Below are 19,199 nucleotides of genomic sequence, written 5' to 3' on the forward strand. Positions count from 1 at the left end.
TGTTGTTACATATTACATAGCTGATGAATATTATAGTTTACAGGACATATGACAAATCTACACATGATGTAACATGCAAATGTATGCTTATTTGTTGTTCTAGCGAAGTTATTACATACAAATGCACCTTGGCAAGCTATGGGAAGAGGGAGGGGTGTACATAGAAGTTGCTCAATATGTTAATGCTGTGCACATCTGCAAATAAACATGCAGGAAAGCATTCATACATGGACTTCTTACTATGATGGCAGTTCCTCTAACTGAGCTAAAAACAGTCAAATGTAAAATTTAAAAAAAAATTGAAAACTCACTGTAAATTTTTTTAAAACTCTCAAAAATGTTCTATATATTGTATCAATAGCATTACACATTATCATTATTATTTCTTTCCTTTCTCAGACGTTATGTCTGGTTAAAAATGGAAAGTGACGCGGACCTTGATCAAGTGTGACTTCCTTTTAAATGTATGATATATGTTACATTGCATTTAGGAACTTTCAGGTAATTGAACATGTATCAATAATTACAGATTTCTGTAGTTGTATATATACGTTTGGATGTAGCTGTATAGTGTTGATGTACTGGTGGATATTGTGTGGTATGACTCATGTAGTTGATAGTATAATTGGTATAATGTCAACTTTATCCTGATGCCTCATGTCCTTGACTTCCTCAGCCAGCTGGATGTATTTTTAATTTTTTTCTCCTGTTATCTTCTGTATATTTGTTGTATTGGGTACGGATATTTCGATTAGTAGTATTAATTTCTTCTTTTCATTGGTGAGTATGATGTCAGGTTTGTTATGTGGTGTTGTTTTATCTGTTATAATGGTTCTGTTCCAGTATAATTTGTATTCATCATTCTCCAGTACATTTTGTGGTGCATACTTGTACGTGGGAACGTGTTGTTTCACTAGTTTATGTTGTATGGCAAGTTGTTGATGTATTATTTTTGCTACATTGTCATGTCTTCTGGGGTATTCTGTATTTGCTAGTATTGTACATCTGCTTGTGATGTGATCTACTGTTTCTATTTGTTGTTTGCAAAGTCTGCATTTATCTGTTGTGGTATTGGAATCTTTAATAATATGCTTGCTGTAATATCTGGTGTTTATTGTTTGATCCTGTATTGCAATCACGAATCCTTCTGTCTCACTGGTTTCATTATCCAAATCAGTCTTTCAAACAGAACTACAAATCATAAACAAATAACTTCCAACAATGGTTATAGCTCTGCCCTGATCGACAATATTCTGGGAAAAAAAGAAAATGATTTAAATTACACGGCTTCTGTACACTAGCCAGCAGTGATCACTGAGTAATTTCAAAGACTGGCGCAAAATTCTATATACTGCAACATTTCTGACAATCTTGCAAAAAATTTAAAGTCTTGTGACCATAGACCCGCATTTTATAGTACCAATAACACATCAAAATTTCTATTCAATAGCAGAGACAAACTGCAACCCTTGGCACAGAGTGGTGTATATAAAATCACTACCAAGCAGTGTGAAAAATTGTGTATTGGTCAGTCAGGCACAGCAGTGGCAATTAGGCTATGTGAACATGAGAGAAGCTTGCAATTAAGGAAGATAGATTCAATGTTTGCTGATCAGCTGCAAAGTTTTACATTCTGCCAAGAAAAAACATGACAGAGTGCCAGCCTAGTATTAAATTATCAGACACAATTTCCATTTTCCCCTTTGTTAAATTAAGTTTTTATTACAAATACTAGGTTCAAACTGTAAATTCATCTTATCTCTTGTCATTTGTTAAATGTATCTCCACATAAAAACTTTCTTTATCCATTTTTTTAGTTAGTGTAATTACTGTAATGTTTTCCTGTGTCAACACTTTTGTCATTTTTGTATCTTCTGTACAAATAATATACAAGTCAGTCACACATTACGTTTATCCTGTGTTTGCGACATTCACTTGTTACCTAAAGATTGTCTGAGAAGCCAAAATCTGGTTTGCGACCAATTAAATAGAATTTTACACAACATTAGGCAGCGTTTTCTTTTTTTAATATTATCATCATGTTCTGCCAAGCACCAACAGAAAATTCAGTTAATGGAAAAAGTTTTCTTATGTGATGTGATACTAACCACATGTTAAATAAATACACTGTTTAAGTTGCACTCTTGAAAAGACTTTTCTGCTTATGCCAAGTGTAATGGAACTGACAAATATACATCATTTTATTTTATTATACACTAAAGTCATGTTAAAAAAGTTTTTGCTTAAGATAATACTAAGTTAGGTGTTGAGATCAATAATCGATATTGGAATTGTATGTTCTTTGAAGCTTACGACCGTGATATTTGGTCTACAACGGGTTTACGGCCACTTGAGTGTTGGCCACGGTTGAGTGTAGTTGTGTATATAGTTTTGGCAATAAATGTGTTTTTGATACAAAGAAACCATGGAGTACTGCGTCATTTTTCGATAGTCCAGTAATAATTAAAAAACCCGCACCTCTTCTTGGACCCAGAGCATCAAAGGAATCATCGCCTAGACAACGAGAAGCCACATGGACAACGCAGACTCAGCAGCATCAACAAAGGAGACATCATGGCCAGCTCTACTAAAGTATTATGCAGCCATTAGCCACACCGTAACGGTGTCCTTATGGAGATAACTTTTCCTGAACAGTAGAGCGGGTTCGTGACACAAGCCAAGATTTTCCACAGTTAGGCTACCATCCAAAGAATCATTTTTCTCGTAGAAATAGACCAACCAAAATATAAAATAATCAGGAATTAGCTTTCTCATCCACATACCAAGATGCCTGCCATATGATGGTACAGTGTTCATCCCCATTACATTTCAAAGTTTCTCCAGGATATCCATTTTCACCAAGGTCTTTTTCGCAACTATGTGCAGTGTTGGTAACTAATTTGTACTTTCAACCACTTCAAAATCAGGCAGTCATTATGTAGTCTATATTAGCATTATTTTATGTATTATGAAGCTTAGTAAAGTGTACTGTCCATCTACTGAGGATTTCATTTGGCTCTGTCAATCACACTGCTTCATCTTGTGGTTTGAGAGGTACTGCACTGGATCACTTGGACCTTGTAATCTCCCAACTGCTTCCAAGAATGGGCCAACACCGACTTGGTTTGCAAGAATCTTAATCCTATTTACCTCACTTTTCCCCCATTTGTTTTTCTTGTTTTTGGTCGGCATTCAGAGTTTCACATTGTTTGGTGCTAACTTGTGCTTCAGTTCTTGCTGATTACAATTTAACTACCAGGGCTCGAGCTGCTGACACTGATAGTCCGCAGCAGCTACGAGTACATCACTATCATGGTCAAATTAGTCTTTGTGCACACATTTGTAAATTCCGTAAATATCTTTCACAGCTGAAAAGATCCATATGTGAAATTAGGGCAGTTTTCTTCAACATTACTCTACCCATTCCAATCTATTTCACCAATGGTTTTTAACAACTCTTCCTGTATCCCCTACCTCTCCCACCCCATGATCCTGACTGGTATATTTTTGTAATTCAAGAATGACTGGTTTCTTTGGAGGTAATCAACTCTCTCAGCACATTCAGATGTTCAACTTAACTACAAAGATCTGTCCAACATCGGCCACCATACACAGCTCATGTGATATTCACACAACCTATTTACATATGCCTAACAAGTGCATAGTCTATGAGATGTCTTAATCACATACATTGCTGGCAAGAAAAATTAGTAGACCTGGAAGCACGATGTCGATATTGATCTGATGATGGCACATGGCACCTGGGGGATAGTAGACGTAGTGACAATGGTTTCAACATCATCTGTCAACAGATAGCGTAGTGGCATTGCAACCAGAGCTCCATATGTGTCTACCCTTTAAAAGAGAAGGCTCACAGCCTGAAGGCTCAGCGTATTGCAAATGTATGAAGTAAGTAGGCAACCATGTGCCAGAGACTCACACGTGCTTCCTACAGCCAACTGAACGCATATGAGAAGGGTCAAACTGTGGCCTTCCAAGTGGTGGGATGGTCCTTTTGGAGAATTGCCACACAAGATGGATGTGCCGAGTCAGTTGCACTGGTATCAGTGGTCACATGAACATTGTCACAACTACAGACAAGGTTCTGGACACCTATGCAGCACAGATGCTAACCAGGACTGGCATATTGTAATTAAGGGCAGCTGTGGCAGATCGTACAGCAACCACAGCACAGATAACAGAGCATGTGAGCCCAGATGTATCAACATGAACTGCTGTGAACCTGTTATTAGCAGTGCAGCTATGGGCATGCACACTTCCAGTCCGTCTTCAACTCACGCCACAGCATCAACATGCACGGCTCGAATGATGCCCTCAGATAATCACTTGGAAAATGGAATGGTGCAACATGGTCTTCAGCATTATTTTCTGGGGGAGCTCCAATAATATATCCCGTGTACTGAAGATCCAGAAGAAAATGATCAGAAATATGTGCACTGCACAGCAAAGAGAATCATGCCATCAATTTTTACAGAAACTAAAAATTTTGTCTGTACCCTCCCTATACATATACGAGCTAATGATATTTTTACTCAACAAAGCAGAACTGTTCATTAAAAACCAATTTGATTATCCATACAGTACAAGGAATAAAAATGATTTTATGCTTCCTGCCCATAGATTGAATATATGGGCATGAAGGTCTACAACAAACTTAAAGGCAACAACATTCTAAACATGGAACTAGGGATACTAAAAAAGTTACATGGTATTCTTATCCACAAATGTTATTACTCATTAGAAGAGTTCATGGAAGATGAACTGATAATTTGAGCAGAATCCAACCGGAAATTAGCATTATATTGTGGGAAAAAAAGTCCATTATCAAGAAAGATATTTGCCTATGCTGGAAAATAAGATAACATAGATACTGCTACATAGACTAAATATAGTTTTAAAAATTAATATTAGATTCTAGATTGTAATTTTTGATGTGTCTCCTGTACCATAATCACATGATTTGTAAGTGTATGTTATGAGACTAATAAATCACAATTCACACTTCTAGTCAGAATTTTATAACTAGATACAAGGAACATATAAGACCAAACAAGAAAGACTGCTTTTGGCCATCATTTGCGAAGCACAAAACCTACAGCACGTAGTACTGACAATACTACGAAAATCTCTCTGTATATAAACATTAATACATTACTTTTCATAGTTTAGGGTAAAAAATATACAAAAAATGGAAGTCTTACCTTGAATGATAAATCATCTGGATGGGGAGAGTCATAGTCAAACAAAGCTACTCCATGTGGTTTGTTTTGATTGTCAATCTGAAATACACAAATAGACGTAATGACTTTTCTGCAGCCAAAATTTCTATAAATCCAAATATAATAGCAATGCTGCAAATGAATAACAAGATATATCAAAGAGAGGAAATATCATGACACACACTAAAAACAAAAGTCATAAGCAATCTGATAATGTGGGCTTTGCTGTATCTACTGTTCAATAAGTATTTGTTTCGTTAAAATAGTTTTTGGCTTGTTAGACCACTTTCAACTGACAATAGTGTCAGAAACTCCACGTAGTTTTGTGAGTCACACTAGGTTACAATTTAATAGCATTAGTGAAATGGTTTAGTTACTTTCAAGTAGCAAGTTCATTACCAGTGCAAAATGTGTGAGCCCAAAATTACAGAATAAAGAATGAGTTAACAAAAGTTTCAGCTTACAGAATCCAAGAAAAATAACATCATAGTATAAAAAACAGCCTGACACCAGTATATATGTTAGCCAGCTGTGGGCTACCACACTGACAGATGCAATAGACAGAGTGAGTTCACAACCATCTGAAACATGTAGAAAAGCTAAAAGTATAATGGCAAGTTGTGGAGGTAGACACACACCATCCCACATCAATCAGGTAAGACACTTTAAAGCTGACTACTGGACTCAACCAAATTACCCAGCAGCACTGCATGTTCAACACTCTAGTTTCCTCCAAGAAACCACATTCCCTGGTCACTACAAGGATGCAAAACTCCTTTAAATGCTAATCCCCACAGAGCAATGCCATATAGTTATTATCTGGGCTCAAGGCAGCCTGTAGTTGTCACTGAAAAGGAATTAGAAGAATGGTAATGGCAAAAACTACCATAATCAGGAGAGGGTACAGTGTGAAGTCGCTGTATTGGTTGGTGATGCCAGTCATTTAGGAGAAGTAACATAAGCTGTTACCATTATCTGTCAATCATTCTTGTGTCTCACTAAAATACTAGAGCAGTGCTTCCATGTGGTGAAACCATGTACATGGCACTCATTCCTCATATCTCGCTTTTCCATATAGCTCCACTCCACTTGGACAGAACTCCCCCCCCCCCCCCCCCCCCCACCACCACCACCACCACCACCACCACCACCACTATCATGTGGACAAACACTAGTCGAGTGCAAGCCAAGTGGTGCTTGGCCATACCATGTGGCTAAGGAAACATGGCAGTGAGAAATATGACAATGCAGTGTGAAGTGTAATGGTGAGTGAAGACAGTGCTCTGTTATGTGTTAATGGGCTCAGCTGCATGGCCATACCTGCCAATCTGCAAATGTTACCATGCGAGGCATTATCGGTCATCTTCGGTAACTTCCATTGACATATTTACATCTACATCTACATCCATACTCTGCAAGCCACCTGACGGTGTGTGGCGGAGAGTACCTTGAGTACCTCTATCGGTTCTCCCTTCTATTCCAGTCTCGTATTGTTCGTGGAAAGAAGGATTGTCGGTATGCCTCTGTGTGGGCTCTAATCTCTCCGATTTTATCCTCATGGTCTCTTCGTGAGATATACATAGGAGGGAGCAATATACTGCTTGACTCCTCGGTGGAGGTATGTTCTCGAAACTTCAACAAAAGCCCGTACCGAGCTACTGAGTGTCTCTCTTGCAGAGTCTTCCACTGGAGTTATCTATCATCTCCGTAACACTTTTGCGATTACTAAATGATCCTGTAATGAAGCGCGCTGCTCTCCGTTGGATCTTCTCTATAACAATTTTAAAACAAATTAGGATAGTTAAATTCACAATATGGAGCTGTAAAGTCGCACTCACCAAATCTGAATTCCTATACTCAGAATAAATTCAAGGCTGTGAACTCAAAATTTAAAAATAAGTTGGGGTGTTAAATGATAAATTCATCATAATTGAAAGCAGCATGACTGACAAATTGAAGGGGCTGGAAGTTAAGTTTGTAAATGTTGAAAAGATGTTTGCTCCCAAGTTGGAAGTGCTGAAGGAGAATTTAAGGGAGGACAGGAGAAAGAATAAGTTGCAGTGCGACGACAAGGAGAAAGAAGTTAAATCTTCTCATGACAAATTTAGTGGCAATATTAGGCATATGAATTCTGAATTATACCGTTCTATGGAAACTTAAGATAATTAATAACAATAATGAAAATTCCTGGATAGAGTAAAATAAGAGGCAACCACTCATATATAGTGGACCAAAGCATAGAGCACAATAACACTTAACAGAAAACAGCATTCACACTAGCTTTTGAGCACCAGCTCTTTTTCCAGCAATAAAACACACACACACACACACACACACACACACACACACACACACTACGGTTGCCTTTCCCTCATTTTAAGTTTTGATTCAAGTGGCAAGCCACCTTGAAATTGTTGAATGTAATAAATAAGCCTTGCATGCCTTACATTCAGCCTGTCTTGCAGCAACATTTTCAGTGACAACAGGTATCATCGATGTGGGACAACACAAAAATTAAGTTCAGAGGATTCTGCGCAAACTTCGGCAAACCAAAACTCTAATGTGATTTAGTTATAGTGTGCTAAAGAAGTATCTCCTCAATAAATGTTAGAACAAGATCAAGCAGATAAGATCACAAAACTAATTTTTGAATGCACCGGCATACAGAAATAGCAAGGAGACAATAAGATGTTTACCTGAGTCACTTCAGTGAAATTTAGTTTACAGTCGTACTGATTCAACTGAATCATCCTTGGATTATGTGGTAAAGTTTGACAACACCTTATGAACCAGCAATGAACAAACATGGCAGTGCAAATGGTGAGAGCTATAATTTACAGGTAATGGAAGAAAACAGAAGATGAAGTGGAAACAACTGTAACTAGCGTGGACACCAAGGCAAATACACTGAAGAGCCAAAGAAACTGGTACACCTGCCTAATATCATGTACGGCCCCCGTGAGCATGCAGAAGTGCTGCAACATGATGTGGCATGGACTCCACCGATATCTGAAGCAGTGCTGGAGGGAACTGACACCATGAATCTCGCAGGGCTGTCCATAAATCTGTACGAGTACGAAGGAGGTGGAGATCTCTTCTGAACAGCACATTGCAAGGCATTCCAGATATGCTCAATAATATACATGTCTGAGGAGTTTTATGGCCAGAGGAAGTCCTTAAACTCGAAAGTGTTCCTGGTGCCACTCTGTAGCAATTCTGGACGTTTGGGGTGTCACATTGTCCTGCTGGAATTGCCCAAGTTTGTCAGAATGCATAATGGACATGAATGGAATCGGGTGATACTGGACGCTTACCTACATGTCACCTGTCAGAGTCATACCTAGATGTATCAGGGGTTCCATATCACTTTAACTGACTGCACACAACCCACACCATTACATAGCCTCCACCAGCTTGAACAGTTCCCTGCTGACATGCAGCCTCTCTGGATTCATAAGGTTGTCTCCATACCCGTACACATCCATCTGCTTGATACAATTTGAAACAAGACTTGTCCAACCAGGCAACATGTTTCCAGTCATCAATAGACCAATGTCAGTGTTGACGGACCCAGGTGAGGTGTAAAGCTTTGTGTCTTGCAGACATCAAGGGTACACGAGAGGACCTTCAGCTCTAAAAGCCCATATTGATGATGTTTTGTTGAATGGTTCGCACATTGACACTTGTTGATGACCCAGCACAGAAATATGCAGCAATTTGCAGAAGGGTTTCACTTCTGTTATGTTTAATGATTTCCTTCAGTTGTTGGTCCTGTTCTTGCAGGATCTTTCTCTGGCTCCAGCAGTGTCGGAGATTTGATGTTTTACGGATTCCTGGTATTCATGGTACATGGGAAAATCCCCACTTCATCTCTACCCCAGAGATGCTGTGTCCGATCGCTCATGCACAGACTATGACACCGTGTTCAAACTCACTTAAATCTTGATAACTGGCCATTGTAGCAGCAGTAACTGATCTAACAACTGTGCCAGACACTTGTGGTCTTATATAGGCATTGCCAATCACAGTGCCATATTCTGCCTGTTTACAAACCTCTGTATTTGAATACATATGCCTATACCAGCTTCTTTCACACTTCAGTGTATATTAATCGAAAGCAGCAGTGATTTCCTGATAAGAGGAACCAAGGCCATTTTCAAGAAAACTGGCAATGGTTTGATTGGTAAAACAACCAAATTCTTATGAGATGGAAAGGCAGAATGAAGCTATATGCAATGTTCACTGGTCCACAGAAAGGGGAAATGGCTAGCAATTAAAAAAAAATAAATAAATAAATAAAATAAAATAAAAATAAAAAAATTAAAAAATTAAAAAAAACAACTAGGATGGGTCCCAACTATGGCCTGAGGCGGGACATGAATATTGGAGAATGGACCAAAAATAAAACTAATGGATCTGATGGTAGAGGGGGGGGGGGGGGGGGGGGAGGAGGGGGGGAATAATATATGCTCCACGGTCAGCATTCGCAGCAACACAGAGCTGCAGGATGGTGTAAGTAAACATAACAGCAAGAAAAATATGGACAAAGGTAATAGAATTAAAAATAATGCAATGAATGACAATTTTTACTTTGGAAGACTGTTTGAACAGACTGAATCTAAAAGAATCGCAACTCAAGTGGTAGTAGCATTACTGTGTTCAATACCATAAATATGTGCAGATGTGATGAATGAAACTCCTATAAATGAATATGTGTGCTCTGATTATGATGATAGGATCAGCAGAAACAAAGAGGTTGGTGATGTAGTTGTGGAAACAAGCAAGTCTGTTTTTGTGAGTAATAATTATGATGGATTTGGTGTGAAGGCTGGTGATAACTGTTGATAAGGTGTTCAAAGTGTCGCAGCAACCAGTAATGTTTATGATTTAGAGGTACCAGAGAAAGCGCAAAGTGGTATTGTGGACTCTGTGGAGCCCAATTCATGTGGTGTTTTATTAATCGTTGTTGCTAATTGTATATATGAGGAGAACAAAGTACAGACACATCTGTCTACAGAAGACGGAAGCTACATTATACTGTACAGTGACTTTTGTAATGACTGGAAGGAAAGGGATGAATTTCAGGATATTATGAAGGATTGGGTGGGTAAACATAAATTTTATAAATACAATAATGTTAAGCATATGAGGAAGATGCAAAATTTGAGTCTGCCAGGGACATGCTAAGGATTAATAACCCTGGATAATATAATTAATGCTGCCTATATGAAAGTTTTTGAGAATGACAAAAATGTATGTTTTACAAATGTTAATGCTATGCAGAGTGAATGTGTGATCAATGTGGAGAATGGTTTACTGTATGAAATGCAATTAGTCAGAAATAGTTTAGAGAAAGTGCACCCAGTTATGAGTGTGAATGGATATGATAAGTGTGCGGAAGCTTTAGTGGACAGTGGGTGTAATATTTGTAGCTTAAAATTTTATGAATATACTAAGGAACTGTATGGTAAGAGAATGGTACGGTTTCCTGCGAAATATAAAAACAAAAAATGTTACATGCTAGTACAGTAAGTCAATGAAAAGAGCACTTGTGCTCAAGTTTGTGGCAGACAGGGAACCTACTGAGGAGAATTTCCTAATGATACCAGGTTGAACTGTAAATGCAGCACTTGAGATGGACTTCCTGACCAAGAAATACGTAACTACAAATTGTACGGAAGAAAGTCGCCGAGTTTGACCCAGGGTTGAACAGGAAGGGGGTTAGATTTCGGAGTAAGATGTCTGGGGATGATATACTTTGGAGTGGGGCTCTGTGTAATCTATTATGTACGTATATTATGTTGTCAACTGAATAGATGGTGTATTTCTGGTTTTGGGGTTTTTATTAGGTTCATTTTTATAAATCACGTCTTGTACCACAGTAGTGAAAATGTGTGTGACGAATTAAGTATGACTGACGAAGGTTTTCCTTTAATTATTTTTATTATTATAAGGCTTCATGCAGTCAAGAATGTGGAAAATCAATCTTAATTTTCAATTTAACCACTATTTGTGAGTTTATAAAATGATATTACCGGTTTCAATTGTGCTAGCAATCATCTTCAGACATAAAATAGACAGAAAAATGTTGTTCATGAAAAATTCTACCTATTTACAATATCAAAAATTCTACCTACTTACAACATGCAGAATATAAAAAGAAAAGACGACAAAGAACATACCATAAAATAGTGTTACCTGGTGTAACAAGTCACACTTTTACAATCAAGTATCAATTCATTAAACCTGTGTGTTTCGTGACACTGCTATTTAAAATAAAAACAATCTTATATCTGCTGGAGGGCACTGCTGTGTGTACGATTATAGGAGATAAAACAATAATTCTAATGAGCATGCTGCTAATTGATAATGGAAGGTGCACCTTGGCAACTTCCAAAGTAATATATCAAATAAAATGCAAGGTACAAGAAAGGAATGTTATACTGTCAAAGAGGAAGGTAGGAAGATTAGGCTTTAACATCCCATTGTCATCGAGAATATTAAAGATGGAGCACAAGCTTGCATTGTTTCAGGAATGGGGAGGAAAATCAGCTGTGCCTTTTCGAAGAAACCATCCTGACATTGGCCTGGTGCAATTTAGGGAGATCATAGAAAACCTAAATCTGGATGATCAGATGCAGATTGGAACCACTGTTGTCCTAAATGTGAATCCAATGTCCTAACTACTGTGCTACCTGGCTTGGTTGCACTGACAAAAAGTTCATTGCCCATCAGTAAATCATGAAATAATTTAACAAATAAAATGTAAAATACAGGAGGGTAGAGAGAGAACATTGTGCCACCAATTAGTTCATTGCAGCCAGCAGGGTTTGCTCCATTCTGGCACGACGTATCTTGTTGCTGGCCCCAGTTGTTGATGAACTGTGTATTATTGCAGAAGGGCCTATGCAGAAACAATCTTGCCATCTTCCACCTCCATACGAAGCAGTAACCATGAAAATCACTTATTTCTGCATATCACTGTATCATTTTTTGTGATATACACTGTCCAAATATCAGCTCAATAGCACTGCTCCTTGAAAAATGATAAAATATGCATTCTGATTAAACTGGCATGGTCCATTCAAAATTTGTTCTGTAGAGAATTTTTTTGCTGCTCAAGGTTTCAATTTCCTCCAACACATCAAGTAATCTTGCTTTAGTTACCGTATGTATCACTTTCATGTTCCATTCTATGTTAGTTCTACAGTTTTTATTTTCAACAATAATTTTACCAGAAGCTGTTTTATTTTGAGAATATGTATATCTCTAAAACATGTTTTCAATAATACTGTCTTACCTATGTAATACTGATGACAGTCATTTCAGTTCATTTTGTACACAGCAGAAGTCACAAACTTGCCATGTTTAGGTCTATTTTTATGCTACAGACGTAACCTCAAACTGAAAACCTATTTTAATGTTTGATTTTCAAAACATTGCTTTTTGTGATATTTTACCATTATATGTCATAGCAATATACGCAGGTTTTTTCTGGGCCTTGTTCATGACTGGTCTACCAAGAAGTGATTCACATCATTTCTTGATTTTTCTATTAGGTTGGTAACAATGATGGTATCATAACTGTTTGGTACAGTAATCTGCTTCAGTATATTGAGTTCTTTATGCATTTCACTTTGTTGCAATGGTGGGTATAATAGACAGTAAACTACAGGGTTAAAAAACCTCTTTTATTACTTTGAGGACAACATGAATTCATATTTATTATAACGCCAGTTCAAGTTGGTTTTCTGAACCCTCTGGATACATGTTTATCTTGTTTTCTGATTATAATTAAGTCCAGGAAGTTAATGCAGTTACCATTACTTTCCTTTTCCCTTTCTCTTCCCAACAAGAAGAACCTGCTAGATCCAATATGCAATGTGAGGATCTAACTGGTTCCTTCAGGCAAGTGTACCACTGCAGAGCTTCCATAGACCTATCACAATCACGTGAATACACCACAGTTATATCTTCAGATGGCTTTGACCAACTTCTCTGGTCTTTGCTTTCTACTAACTTGTCTTTCCTACATTTGTGGTGCTGATGAATTCACTGCTGAAGATACTTTCATGTTTCTTAACTTCTGTCTGTCTGTTGGAATATGACTGTAGTTTGTGTATCGCCTGTATGTTTTATAGGTTGTCTGACAGGATCTGCAGGCATGAGGATTAGCAAAGACAAGTGTTTATGTCAGCATTATTTACTTGTACCTCTGTCAGAGTAGCAACATTTTGATTTGGGCAGTAAGAGCTGATACAAATGAGGCTGTGAAACCTTGATCTTGCACAGTGTCATGTAATCAAGTCTGATACACACTTTAAACCTTTCGATACCAATGGGTAACAATATTTTCACTTGTAAGTGTAAAAGTTAATATTAATCTACCTTTACTAAAATTCATTATTTCATTCATAACCGCTTATACTTCACAATACGATACTGCAGTGCCTGTGTTCTGAACAACACATGCACTGCAACAGCATATTCATTCACCGACATTGGGCAAGTTACTTTCAATTAAAATTTTTGTATGTCCATCCTCCTGATTGAAGGTATTTGGTCTCATCCATTCACATATGTAATAAAATGGAACACCATCAGCTGTCCTTTTGATGTTATTTTTGTATGGCTGCCAGTTTCAGTGATTCAGCACACCATCTTCTGGCCGTAACTGCTGCTTAGGGGGTTAACTCCAATCATATACATGATTCTATAAGTGGCCAACATCTACGATCTGGTTTCTGTAGACTGTAACAACGATGTTGTGTCTCCAACCATTTGGGATCCGACATTCCTGGATCCCATATCGCACACCGAAATTCTTGCCCTCCAGGAATGAGAACAGCATGCACAACACCATCTCAAACATCTCTCCACTCTGTTAACTCCCTATTCCCGATTTGGATTACAACTATCCACCACCTATACTACAACCTCCCAACCTCCCCACATACCCTGATAGCTGACAATTCCTACCTTGCAGATCTACAACATTTACCCTACGCTCAAAAATTCCCTCCCAACATCATACAGTATCCGGAATCTAAACAGACTCTTAAACACAATCATGAACCTTTCCTACAAAAGCCTTAGCCTCACAGAAGTATCAGTCCTCTCCACTCCCAAATTCAATCATGCAGGACTTGTTAAGACCTTCTCTCCTCCCGCTCCCTACAGTGGAAATACCTCTTCGCCGCCAACCTTCCCAATCAGACTCAATCAAAGACCAATGCTGGATCCTGCCTGACTCAGTTCATTGTTCCACCCAACCATGATCCACCACCACTGCCCCCAAATCACCCCATTGACTTTCCTGAATTTCTTAACCTCGAACCTTGTGTCACTATCATTCTCCAAATCCCTCAATATGTGAGCTAATCTCACATCTGCAGAAATAACCGCAATCCACCATCTAAAAACAGATCCCAATCTTATAATCCCACCTACTGACAAAGCCTGCATCACTGTTGTTTTGAACCGCAAGGACTGCCTGGCAGGCAGACTCTGCCAGCTGTCAGATTCATCCACTTACAAACCCTGCCACAGTAACTCCATTCTGGAAATCCACCAAGATTTCCAGCCTCTCATTAAATCCTTAGGCCCATCCCAGAACCTCTTCCCAGAGTCCATCTCTCTCCTCACTCCTACCTCTCCCCACACACCTACCTCCTACATGCTTCCTAAAGTTCACAAGCCCAAAAAAGACGCCCCACTGTGGCTGCTTACTGTGTCCCCACTGAGAGAATCTCTGCTCCCATAGACCAGCCTATTACCCGCAACCTACCCACATCTATAAAAGATACCAACTATTTCCTCCACTGAGTCTCCATAGTTTCTGTTCCTTTACCATGTGGTGTCCTGTTTGTCACTATTTATGCCCCATCCCTTTATATAACATTTCTAATGCACATGGCCTTGCCACTACTGAACACTACCTTTCCCAATAGCAGTCCTGTGAAAGCATCAACTACAAACAAATCCGGGGTACAGCTATGGACACCCACATGGAACCATTTGATGCCAACGAATTCATGGGCCATCTAGGGGAATCCTTTCTAACCACCCAGAATCCCAAACCCCTCACCTGGTTCAGATTCACTGCTGACATCTTCGCGACCTGGATCGAGGATGAGGAGACCTTATGAACATTCCTCCAGAACCTCAACAGTTTCTCCCCCATTCACTTCACCTGGTCCTACTCAATCCAACACACCACCTTACTAAGTGAGGTGGTGCAGTGATTAGCACACTTGACTCACATCCAGGACGACAACGATGTAAACATGTGTCTGGGCATCCTGATTTAGGTTTTTTGTGATTTCACTAAATTGCTTCACGCAAATGCCAAAATGGTTCCTTTGAAAGGGGATGGCCAACTTCCTTCCCCATCCTTCCCTAATTTGATGGGACTGATGACCTCGCTGTTTTATCCCCTCTCCCAAACCAACCAACCAACCAACCAAGCCACCTTTTCTCAACATTGACCTCCACCTCAAAGATGGCTGCACCAGCACCTTCCCCCATATCAAACCTACTAATCACCAGCAATACCTCTACTTTGGCAGCTGCCATCCATTCCACACCAGGAAGTCCCTTCCATACAGCCTAGTCACCCATGGCTGCTGCATCTGTAGTGACAAGCAGTCCCTCTCAAAATACACCAAGGGTCTCACTGAGACCTTCATAGACTGTAATTATCCTCCCAACCTTGTACAAAAACAAATCTCCCACACCTTATCTCTTCAGTCAACAACCACCTCCGAAAGTCTCACTGGCCACCCACAGATAACCTTTACCATCACGACTTCTACTTCTACTTCTACTTCTACTTCTACATCTACATCTACATCCATACTCTGCAAGCCACCTGACAGTGTGTGGCGGAGAGTACCTTGAGTACCTCTATCGGTTCTCCCTTCTATTCCAGTCTCGTATTGTTCGTGGAAAGAAGGATTGTCGGTATGCCTCTGTGTGGGCTCTAATCTCTCCGATTTTATCCTCATGGTCTCTTCGTGAGATATACATAGGAGGGAGCAATATACTGTTAGACTCCTCGGTGAAGGTATGTTCTAGAAACTTCAACAAAAGCACGTACCGCACTACTGAGCGTCTCTCCTGCAGAGTCCTCCACCGGAGTTTATCTATCATCTCCATAACGCTTTTGTGATTACTAAATGATCCTGTAATGAAGCGTGCTGCTCTCTGTTGGATCTTCTCTATCTCTTCTATCAACCATATCTGGTACAGATACCACACTGCTGAGCAGTATCAAGCAGTGGGCGAACAAGTGTACTGTAACCTACTTCCTTTGTTTTCATATTGCATTTCCTTAGGATTCTTCCAATGAATCTCAGTCTGGCATCTGCTTTACTGACAATCAACTTTATATGATCATTCCATTTTAAATCACTCCTAATGCATACTCCCAGATAATTTATGGAATTAACTGCTTCCAGTTGCTGACCTGCTATATTGTAGCTAAATGATAAGGGATCTTTCTTTCTATGTATTCGCAGCACATTGCACTTACATTGAGATTCACTTGCCATTCCATGCATCAATTCGCTGCAGATCCCCCTGCATTTCAGTACAATTTTCCATTGTTACAACCTCTCGATATACCACAGCATCATCCGCAAAAAGCCTCAGTGAACTTCCGATGTCATCCACAAGGTCATTTATGTATATTGTGAATAGCAACGGTCAAAAGCTACCAGAAACTCAAGTCTCTGTAAGAAGATCGATGTGCGATACTTACAACTACCACTATCATACCTTAGTAACAGATCTTGCCAGAACCAGAGAAAATCCTGGTGCTAAGTAAAATTGCTAACTGGGTCTAAGGCTTCTATCCAGTCAATTGTTGTCAGTCTAGTGTGGCAGTAGAAGACAGTAAAAGTAAAGATGAAGCTTTAAGGAATCATTCATGCAGGAAAATCACACAAATATGCCATTGTTTGACCACCGCACAGACACCCGTATGGAAGATACAGTATTAAGCATTGCTGGTGTAGAGAAACAACTGAACGAAGTGAAAGAAAATAAGCTTCCAGGTCTTGATGCAATCCTAATTTGGTTCTACAAAGAATAATCTACATAATTGGTTCCTTACTTAGCTTGCATTTATTGTGAATATCTCACCCAGCGCAAAGTCCCTAGAGACTGAAAAACAGTGCAGGTGACTCCTATACAAAAGGGTAAAAGAATGGATCCACAAAATTATAAATGGATCTTTTTAACATCAGTTTGTTGCAGAATCCTTCAACATATTTTCATTTCAAATATTATTAATTTCCTTGAGTTGGAAAAGCTTCTGACTACAAATCAGAACAGTTTTAGAACGCGTGACTTATACGAGACTTACCTCGCCCTTTTCTCATATGAGATCCTGAGAACTATGGATGAATGGTAACAGGCAGATTCCACATTCCTAGATTCCCATAAAGCATTTCACACAGTGATACACAACCGACAGTTAATGGAGGTACAAGCATACGGAATAAGTTCCTAGGTATGGGAGTGATTCAAAAGCTTTGCAAGTAACAGCAGTATGTTGTCCTCGGCGGCACGTGTTCATCACAAACAAAGGTATCGTCAAGTGTGTCCCAGGAATGTGTGACAGGGCCACTGTTATTTTCTATATACATAAATGATCTGGCAGACAGGGTAAGCAGCAGTCTCCAGCTATTTGCTGATGATGCTGTGATGTATGGGAAGATGTCATCATTTAGTGACTGTAGAAGGCTACAAGAGAACTTGAAAAAATGCTAACTAGAGTGATGAATGGCAGCTAGCTCTACATTTAGAGAAATGTAAGTTAATGCAGATGAGTACAAAAAAACAAACCTACTATGCTCAAATACAGTATTAGTAGTGTGCTGCTTGACACAGTCATCTCAATTGATATAGGAGTAACACAACGCAGCAATATGAAATGGAATGTGTATGTACACCAAGGTGACGAAAGTGATGGGACAGTGAAATGCACTTACATAGATAGGGGTAGTACGAGGGTGGTTTGAAAAGTTCTCAAAATGGAATAGGAAAAAAGTACTTACATCACTGAAGCTTTTTATTTTTTATTTTTCAATGTAGCCTCCTTGTAGATTAATGCACTCGGTCCAACAATGTTCCAATGCCTCGATCTCACCTCAAAAATGAGTTTCCTCCAGGCCTGCAAAATAGTTGTCAACTCCGGCTATCAATTCTTCGTTTGAAGTGAATCTTCATCCACCGAGGAAAATTTTCAGTTTTGGGAAGAGATGGAAGTCTGATGCAGCCATATCGGGTCAATAAAGCAGATGTGGCAATAACGCATACCTTAGTTCTTGTAATTTTGCCATGGCGACAGCACACGTGTGCAGACACACACCAAGAGTCACGGCACTCATCTTGCAGATAATTTTTTTCATTTCTAATTCTTCAGTTAAAATGTGATATTACTTTCAGATGACATCTGGCAAGCATGAGCAATTTCACGCACTTTCAATCAGCGATCGCCCACGACCATTTTGTGCACTTTAGCAGTGATTTCTGGAGTAGTGACACATCTCGGCTGACCACTGTGCGGATAATTACCTAAGCTCTCCTGACCAAATTTAAATTCATTTGTTGACTTGGCAAGAATTGAATATGAAGGAGCAGAGTCCTCCAGTGTATTCTGGAAATCAACAAGAATGTCCTTAGCTTTCATACCTTTCTTTACGAAGTACTTAATCACTGCTCGAATCTCGATTTTTCCATCATTTCTAATCACTACGTGGGAACAACAACAGAGCCACATCACCACCACAGCTCTCTTCCAAGAGCACTGACGTGGCACGTGTTTACAGGCAACAGTCCAATGAATATCACACAGAGAACTTGTCGCACAAGTGCTGACTTCTTGTGGTGATTCTGAGAACTTTTCAAAGCACCCTCGTACCACATACACAAGATATGAATGGATGGTGCACT

The 19,199-nt window shown here is 39.2% G+C and overlaps 1 protein-coding gene across 1 annotated transcript in view; it reads right to left on the bottom strand.

Annotated features, from left to right (window-relative positions):
* Positions 1 to 19,199, bottom strand: part of LOC126298796 (uncharacterized protein B0303.7) — a 68,929-nt gene that overhangs the window by 11,366 nt on the left and 38,364 nt on the right. Inside the window, exon 5 of the mRNA XM_049990260.1 lies at positions 5,223 to 5,300. Within this exon, the coding sequence (XP_049846217.1) occupies positions 5,223 to 5,300 (78 nt within the window). The remainder of the gene's footprint in view (positions 1 to 5,222; positions 5,301 to 19,199) is intronic.

The sequence above is a fragment of the Schistocerca gregaria genome, chromosome X (genome assembly GCF_023897955.1).
Source record: "Schistocerca gregaria isolate iqSchGreg1 chromosome X, iqSchGreg1.2, whole genome shotgun sequence".
Classification (NCBI taxonomy): domain Eukaryota; kingdom Metazoa; phylum Arthropoda; class Insecta; order Orthoptera; family Acrididae; genus Schistocerca; species Schistocerca gregaria.